A 9048-nucleotide genomic window follows, 5' to 3' on the forward strand; every position below is an offset into this window, starting at 1 on the left:
TTTTGTATTTTTGTAGAGATGGGGTTTCACTATGTTGACCAGGCTGGTCTTGAACTCCTGACCTCAGGTGATCCGCCCACCTTGGCCTCCCACCCAAAGTGCTGGGATTACAGGCGTGAGCCACCATGCCCTGCTGAATCGTTTCTGATCAATGCTTACATTAGATACAGATAAATTTTAACCCTACCGCATCATAGTAACCAACTAACATGGTTATATAACTACTGATTTTCCAACAGGATAAACCAAAGAAAGGAACAGTGTAACAAATCCAATGATTTCTTTATTGTGCTTCCACATTTTCCCAATAGAAACTTGCATTTGATATTTTGTCTCTGGAATACTAAACCTCTTTCAGTCAGGTGTTCCCCAATTCAAAAATTGCTTCTTACTCAAATAAACTCTTTACAGTTTTATTGTGAGTCGATTTTTCTTTCACACATAAAACATGCTGTTAGTAAGGAACATGACTTAGATCAACATCCAGCTCCTGGTGCAGTTTCTTTTTCCGTCACCAGGGCCACCTTGCTGTCTTGCCACAGGTTCATGGTAACCACTGGGCATCATTCATGGGAAATTGCACTCTGTAAGCAGGCCCCAGGCACATTTTCAGCTGCAAAGTAGAGGAAGAGCAACTGGTGAGGGAGAAGGAGAACCAAGAGACTGTGGGAGAATGGAAACTGAGCTGAGAGAGCTTCTGGAAGGTTGCAGTGGTCTACTGCATTTCATGTTATTGAAAAACTGAGTCAGGCTGATTTCATGGAGCCAATGAAATGGAAGTGCTGCTGAGGAAGATGCTGAGCTCTGGAGGTGAAAAGGGATGAGGAAGCCTAAGAAGACACAAGTGCAGTACCTAAAACAACTTCTTGAAATTGTCTAATGTCGCACGTTAAAATAATATGAAAGTTTCCAGTGTCTGAACTACAGTGATTTGTCTTTAGATTTTGAAATATAAAAGCCTTTATTCTATTTTCTTTTTTAAGATGGAGTCTCACACTGTTGCCCAGGCTGGAGTGCTGTGGTATGATCTGGGCTCACTGCAACCTCTACCTCCTGGGTTCAAGGGATTCTTTTGTCTCAGCCTCCCGAATAGCTGATATCACAGATATGTGCCACCATGCCCCGCAAATGTGTGTGTGTGTGTGTGTGTGTGTGTGTGTGTGTGTGTTTTAGATGGAGTTTCCCTTTTGTTGCCCAGGCTGGAGTGCAATGGTGTGATCTCGGCTCACTAGAACCTCTACCTCCTGGGTTCAAGCAATTCTCTTGCCTCGGCCCCCAGAGTAGCTGGGATTAGAGGCATGTGCCACCATGCCCCGCTACTTTTATATTTTTAGTAGAGCTGGCTCTTTTTTCCATGTTAGTCGGCTGGTCTTGAACTCCCGACCCCAGGTGATCCGCCTACCTCGGCCTCCCAAGGTGCTGGAATTACAGGTGTGAGCCACTGCCCCTGGCCAAAAGCCTTTATTTTTTGCTTTTAACCACTCTCCTTTTTGGGGTTGAAAGGGCTAGTTATAGGAAAAATCCCTTTGCTGGTGTCTTCGTTTTTTTTTTTTTTTTTTTCAGACAGTGTCTCACTCTGTCACCCAGACTGGAGTGCAGTGGCAACCCCGCTGCAACCTTGGCCTCCTGGGTTCAAGCAATTCTCCTGCTTCAGCCTCCCTAGTAGCTGAGATTACAGGCGCCCGCCACCACGTCGGGCTAATTTTTGTATTTTTGATAAAGACAGGGTTTCTCCACGTTGGCCAGGCTGGTCTCAAACCGCCCGACTCGACCTCCCACCTCGAGGTGATCTGACACTTTGGCCCTCGTGTCCCACTTTTTTGCCGGTTTTAGATCCCAGCCTCCTCCTGCGGCCACAGTGGGAAATGCAGAGAAATTCGCTCCTGGGGCTGTCGGGGCTGGCGGGGCTGGCGAGGGCTTACTTGCTCCCCACGCCCTCCCAGTCTCCAGCTTTGCGCTCCCAGCCCAGGTGCTGCCGGTTCACATTTTTCACTCGCAAATCGCTGTTAACCCTCCAGGCGTGGTCCCGGGCGCGGCTGCAGATGGAACCAGTCCCTGAAGGCTTGTGTTGTCTCTGAGGAAACAGCAGCTTTAGGTCTTAGCCAGAAGTCCTTCTCTCCTTGGAGAGGCTGGGACAGGGTTTCTTTCCTCCAGTGGCTGGACCGCCTCCACAGGCAATCAGAAGGTTGCTCCAAGGAGGCTGCTGAAGGTTGGACTGACCTTCCTGGGACCCATTTTCTTGATTTTAATTTTTTGCTTGGTAGTAAATTGTGTTATTTATACTATCATAGCACAAGCAGAACAGTGACTTGGGTTTCACAGCTGCTGCCGGGGATCTCGTGCTTTTTAAGTCCTGCCACCTTTGCAGAGCTATATTGGGTGTTTTGGGGTTTGAGGTTTTTTCTTTCTTTTCTTTTTTTTTTTTTCTTTGGATCTTTTTAGAGAGATGGATCTTGCTATGTTACTCAGGCCACTGTGCCTGGGAGTGCGACATTTTAATTCTCTAGGAAGTTAGGGGGCAAAACTCCTGCCTTTCAGGGAAGTGACATGTCCTCAGTCACCTTCCTGACAGGAACTTTCCCCATGAAGGACAAAGTTCTGCCCTTGATCTGAATTTTGACAAAGTGAGAGGCATTTCCCTTCCACAGAAGATGGGACTGAGCACGTCCTTGCTTGCCATCCACATGCCTGGTAAGGCTGGTGGGATGACTTCCTCTGTTTGGTTTCTCCTACCATGGGATCCTAGGGCATCACATGCTGGACACTGCCCTTGTCCTCTGACAGCAGCCTGGGGTCTCCAGAAGCTGGGTGGAGTTGACTTATGAGCACTGAGTGGCCTATAAGAAGGTGCAGGTGGAGGGTGTCATCTCCATCCTCTGAAGGTTTGTGCACCCTAAACTTAACCAAGAGGGAGAGCCTGAGACTGGGACAGAGAATCAGGGCAGGGTCTAGATTTCCCCAACTTCAGGTCCACCTTAAGGTAAGGGGCCCATCCTCACCCTCTCACTGTCATCTAATAGTCCCGGGAAGGGGGGCAGCTGGGAGGTGAGTTACCTGAGGCTCAGTAGAGTTCAGGCTGGGTGCCAGGGACACTCACTCCTGGGCCATCTCCTTGCTGCTTGAGTAAGGGAGAAATCCCCAGCCCTACTGTGTCCCAGAGGGAGGAAACACACACAGCACTTTCCAGGGAGCCCTATCTTTGTCTCAGGGACTCCAGGCTCTTTTTCATGTCTGGGCCCCACCTGGCACCTATCCCAAGACTCACTCCTGAGATGGGATTAAGTGAGAAGCAGACGGAGGAGCCAAGCCTCCTCCCTAAGGGACCAAATGCTCACAACCAGCAGAAACACCTACATGCCAGCCTGAGTGGGGCAAGGAGATACCAGCCAGGATGTGGTCTCGAGGGCAAGTCCTCAGCTCAGATGAGGGAAGGCTGAGGATTGAGATGAAGACACCCAGAAGTCGGGCTAATAGAGCAACTGGTCCAGAGCGGGGATACCAGGTGCTAGCTGATGCAGTGACTGGAGTAGGGGGCAGGCTGAGCTCTGGGCTCTCCATGGGCACAGTGAGAGTCTCATCTGTGCAGTCACAACAGTCGCAATGGGTGCAGGGGGTCCAGGAAGTCCTAGAGGGTCTAGATGGGTTGAAATAAGCCTGGCCATAAAGAGAAATATGTTTGGATTTTATTTATCTCATTTATTTTTTGTTCTCGACTTGAAAACCCTATCCCAGGTCTGGCGAACCCAGAGTAAGGAAAGTCCAGAAGCTGCTGGAGGAGCTATGGGAGCGTCAGCCTCCCCTCTATGCCCCTCCCTGTGCCCTGATGCGAACCTCCACTACATCCCTGCAATGACAATGTTCACTGCCAGGACCCATGCCCCAGGGTCTTCCTCTTCAGTCTGGGAGGCCACCATCAGGCACGGCCCCCACCTCTCCCTTGCTGGCCCGCAATGGAATCAGCCTCTCCGGTTTCTGGTAATTTCATCAGGGCTGCATCACATTGCTAAAGCTAGAGATAACATCTCCCTGTGAGTAAATCTTCCCGGCCACAGCCCCCTGAAGCTGGACCCAGGCTGAGAGGAGAGACTCTGGGATGTGGGATGAACTTAGGGGTGTGAGGGTCTACCAGACAGAAGTAGGTCGGCTGTGATGCCAGCACAGAGCCCAGAAATGTAGCCATTGGATACTGGGGACTAGGAAGAGGAGAAGGGGGCAGGAGGTGGTGGGGGCTTGCGGAGACCCTGGGCTCCTGTCCTGCTGTAAGCCTTGCTGTCTCTTGATATCTACAGCCAGGCCCTACAGACACCTCCAGGCCTGGGTGCAAGCAAAGACTCATCTTTCCCAGGCCCTGGAGGACTGGTCCACCTTAACTGGGCAGCCCATGGGGCGGGGCACTGGCCGGTGCCCCAGCCCAGGCCTCTGTGCTGCACGCACTGAGCCTGCCATTGGGCCCCTTGCAGTGTGGGCTGCAGCCCCAAACCATGGTCCAGGGTACCTTGGAGCCAGACAGTCCCCTCTGGGGCTGGGACTGGGATGGTGACAATGACTGGGATAGTGCTGTGCTGGCCCTCCTGGCACTGGCTGTGGTGGCTGCCACGGCGCTGGCTTTACACTGGTTTGGCTCCGGGCGCGACCAAGAGGTGGCAGGACCAGTGTCCACAGACCTCAGGGCTCAACCTCATCAGGCAGGAAGAGCTGAGCCGGCCCTGCAACCGAAGTTTAAGGTCAGTGATGGCAGCGAGGGTCAGAGCCCAGGGCAGGGGAAGCAGGAGCCTCCAGGACGCGGCCAGCAGAGCCCTGTCCCTGCTGCAGAGCTGAGCCGGGTCCTGGCCGCCACGGCCGCACTTCCACTCAAGACAGCTGGCGAGGAGGCCCGTAGAGGGGTACTGGGACAGCAGCGGGGCGGCGCCATCCCCATGGCCCCCCGAGCTGAAGGAAAGGAGCCTCCCAGGCCAGGCACTGCCCTCATGGGCAGGAGCGAAGCAGGGGGGATGTCAGCCCCCCTCCTGATCCACTTCACCCCTCGGAGCCCTGGAAGCGAAGCGGAGGTGCAGGCGGAGGCAGGTGGTGTCAAGGCGCCCTTTCCCCAGGCCGCGGGCCCTGCGGGGCATCAGGACACCGGCCCCTGGCAGGCGGGCGCGGGGCCCTCGGGCTCGCTGGGGAGAGGCCGGGGCCGGCGACGGCGGATGGACGCGGGCTTAGGAGACAGAGCCCGCCGCCCCCGGAAACTGGACCAGCTCTGCCTAGGGGCCGCGGGGAGCGTGTGGGACGCGGTGGATGAGGCTGCTGCCCTGGACGCCCACGCGCGCGGCCTCCCCACAGGATCCCTGCTCGCTCAGGAGACCACACCCCGCGCCGGGCAGCCTGGGTCCCAGACCGAGGGTTCTGGGGCCAAGGCTGGAGGGAGCAGGGAGGCTCCGGGGGTCCCCGCCCCCGGAGAAGGCTGGCCCTGGGCCAGGAGAGAGGTCCCCGGCACCCGGAACTCCCACCCGGCCCCAGGATCCACGCGCACCTGGCTGGAGAGTCCGCCTCAAGGACTCTCACTTTCCTCTCAAGGGCCAGGGGCCACAGGGGCCTACGCTGCGGGCGAGGCCGGGGCTTACGGCTCGCGAGTGGACAGTCGGGCCACTGACCTGGGGCCCACGGCAGCAGTCCGTCGCAACCGCGCCTCCTCCCCGAGCCGTGAGCCCCAACCGCGCTCTGCCTCCCGGCCTGCGACTCCGGGCCCGGGGGTCCCACCTGAAGCCCTGACTCTCCCGACCCCCTCTCCTTCAGATTCTTTGCCCCTGGGGGTTACCCAGGGTCCTTCTGTGGCAGAAAATCTCAGAGCGGCGCCAGCCCCAAGTTCAGCCTCAGCCCAAGTCTTAATTTCAGCTCCAACCTCAGTCCTAACCCCAGCCCTAGCCTCGTGCCCAACATCGGCACCAACCCCAGCCCCCAACTCAACCTCATCCTCCACCTCAGCCCCAGCCCCAGCTCCAACTTCAGCCCCAACTCCAACTCCAGCCCCAGCCCCAGCCCCAGCCCCAACTCCAACTCCAGCCTCAACTCCAGCCCCAGCCCTAGTCCCTACCCTCACCTCAGCCCCAGCCCCAGTTCTAACTTCAGCACCAACCCCAGCCTCCACCTCAACCTCATCCCCCACCTCAGCCCCAGCCCCAGCTCCAACTTCAGCCCCAGCCCCAGCCCCAGCCCCAGCCCCAACTCCAGCCCCAACTCCAACTCCAGCCTCAACTCCAGCCCCAGCCCTAGTCCCTACCCTCACCTCAGCCCCAGCCCCAGTTCTAACTTCAGCACCAACCCCAGCCTCCACCTCAACCTCATCCCCCACCTCAGCCCCAGCCCCAGCTCCAACTTCAGCCCCAGCCCCAGCCCCAGCCCCAACTCCAGCCCCAACTCCAACTCCAGCCTCAACTCCAGCCCCAGCCCTAGTCCCTACCCTCACCTCAGCCCCAGCCCCAGTTCCAACTTCAGCGCCAACCCCAGCCCCCACCTCAGCTCCAACCCCAGCCACATCCCCTGCCCCAGCTGGCGGGTCAAGGGCTGTATCTCAGGAGAGTGTGGTTCTCGCCAGGCGCTACCAGGAGGGTCAGGTCTCAGCCAGCTGGGGAAACCTTATTGCCATGGTGCTTAGACGCCACCCCTTCCCCAGGCAAGACAGGCCCCAAGGGAGTGTCCCAAGGGCGGTTCCTGGGAGTTCTGAGGATCCCAGCACTTGCACTCACTCTAAGGACAGACATGGTTCCTCTTCTTTAGTGGGGATGGTAATGGGGACAGGTACAGGGGCCCTGGTTGAGGCTCGAGGTCAGCCATGGCCAAGAAGCTCCGAGACCAAGGGAGTGCCCAGCTCAGACCCTTCCCCAGGCCTAAGAGGAGAGGGAACCAGGGAGAAGAGTCTAGACTTGCTGCCCCAAGCCGCAACGCCCAGGGACTCCGCACAGCCCCCTGCGCAGAGGCCGTCTGGCCCTGAGGCCTCCCGCTCTGTGAGGCACTCACAGCCGGTGCCCCAGCCACGGAAACGCAGCAGGTGTGAAATCGCCCTGACCTCAGAGCAGAAAGTCAGGCCAGCCGCCCCAGGGGACCCCCAGGGGGAGGTGCCTGCAGAGGCGGGCAGCCCGGCCGGCCGCAGCGGGGCGCTCACAGAGAAGCAGAAGGAGGCTCGGAAACTCATGGTGTTTCTGCAGAGGCCCGGGAGTTGGGGGGTGGTAGAAGGGCCCCGAAAGCCCACCTTACAGGCGCTGGCGCCCACCACGGCAGCGGTCCTGAGGCGGCGGCTGGACCTGGGCAGTTGCCTGGACGTACTGGCCTTTGCCCAGCAGTACGGGGAGCCGGGCCTGGCGCAGGAAACCTACACGCTGATGAGCAACAACCTGCTGCGAGTGCTGGGAGACCCGCGCCTCTACCGCCGGCTGAGCGCCGCCGACCGTGAGCGCATCCTCAGCCTGCGCACCCGCCAGGGCCGGGCGGTGCTGGGCGTCGTCGTGCTGCCCAGCCTCTACCAGGGGGGGCGCTCAGGGCTCCCCAGGGGCCCTCGTGGCGACGAGCCTCCTGTGGCGGCCCCTGTGCCCCTGCCTCCACGTACGCACCTGCATGTGTTCAACCCCCAGGAAAACACCTGGCGGCCCCTGACCCAGGTGCCCGAGGAGGCCCCGCTCCGGGGCTGCGGTCTCTGCACCATGCACAACTACCTGTTTCTGGCGGGGGGCATCCGTGGCTCTGGTGCCAAGGCTGTCTGCTCCAACGAGGTCTTCTGCTACAACCCTCTGACCAACATCTGGAGCCAGGTTCGGTCCATGCAGCAGGCCCGAGCCCAGCTTAAGCTGGTGGCCCTGGACGGACTGCTCTATGCCATCGGTGGCGAGTGCCTGTACAGCATGGAGTGCTACGACCCGCGCACAGACGCCTGGACGCCGCGCGCGCCCCTCCCCGCAGGCACCTTCCCTGTGGCCCATGAGGCTGTGGCCTGCCGTGGGGACATCTACGTCACCGGGGGTCACCTCTTCTACCGGCTGCTCAGGTACAGCCCTGTGAAGGATGTCTGGGACGAGTGCCCATACAGTGCCAGCCACCGGCGTTCCAGCGACATCGTTGCGCTGGGGGGCTTCCTGTACCGCTTCGACCTGCTGCGGGGCGTGGGCGCTGCTGTGATGCGCTACAACACGGTGACGGGCTCCTGGAGCAGGGCTGCCTCCTTGCCCCTGCCCACCCCTGCCCCCCTGCGCTGCACCACCCTGGGCAACACCATTTACTGCCTCAACCCCCAGGTCACTGCCACCTTCACGGTCTCTGGGGGAACTGCCCAGTTCCAGGCCAAGGAACTGCAGCCCTTTCCCTTGGGGAGCACAGGGGTCCTCAGTCCATTCATCCTGACTTTGCCCCCTGAGGACAGGCTGCAGACCTCACTCTGAGTGGCAGGCAGAGAACCAGGGCTGCTTCACTGCTCTCCAGGGAGGCGTTGTGGGGTGGGTCTGAGAGGCCGGGGCTCAGGGAGGGGGCTGGGATCAGAACTTCCTGCTCTTGTTTCTGGATGACTTTCCGCTTCTGCCTTAAAGGTTGTCAATTATTTTGAAGCCCAGACTCCTTTCTGCCTGTCCCTCCACAGCATGCTGTTTCCGGACTCAATTCTGTACCTGCTTACAGACCCACTCAGGTTGCTCACACCCCCCTCTGTCTTTGGGACTTCCCATTCCCTAGAGCCAGGGACTGATATGACCCCACAGACAAGGACTTGGCTCGCTGGAGCTCTGCTGAGCCGAGAGGGGTAGAAACCATTCAGACTCCCTATGCTCTGTCAGCATGACAGGGAGCAAGAAAGTCCTCAGGCAACTCCTTGGCCTCTGGGATTTTCTGCCTGTCCAGACCCGGTACGTAGCCACCTGGGTCTGTTTGGCACTGTGGATTCTCAAGGACCTAGAACCTTTGCCTCTGAAACTGCTGCTGCCCTGCTATCTGCAGCCCCTATCCATACTCCCAGCCCACAACAGGCCAGGCCCACTCCAGGCTCACCAACCTCTGCAGCCTTGGGGCTTTCCCAGCCCCTCCAGAAGC

General features: G+C 58.5%; 1 protein-coding gene across 1 annotated transcript; it reads left to right on the forward strand.

Moving 5' to 3' along the window:
• The first annotated feature begins 4356 nt into the window (after window positions 1-4356).
• Window positions 4357-8533, forward strand: KLHDC7B (kelch domain containing 7B). The gene has a single exon (XM_035274739.3). The coding sequence runs from the start codon at window positions 4482-4484 to the stop codon at window positions 8406-8408; it is 3927 nt and encodes a 1308-aa protein (XP_035130630.3). The 5' UTR covers window positions 4357-4481; the 3' UTR covers window positions 8409-8533.
• Window positions 8534-9048: the final 515 nt, after the last annotated feature.

The sequence above is a fragment of the Callithrix jacchus genome, chromosome 1, assembly GCF_049354715.1.
Source record: "Callithrix jacchus isolate 240 chromosome 1, calJac240_pri, whole genome shotgun sequence".
NCBI lineage: Eukaryota > Metazoa > Chordata > Mammalia > Primates > Cebidae > Callithrix > Callithrix jacchus.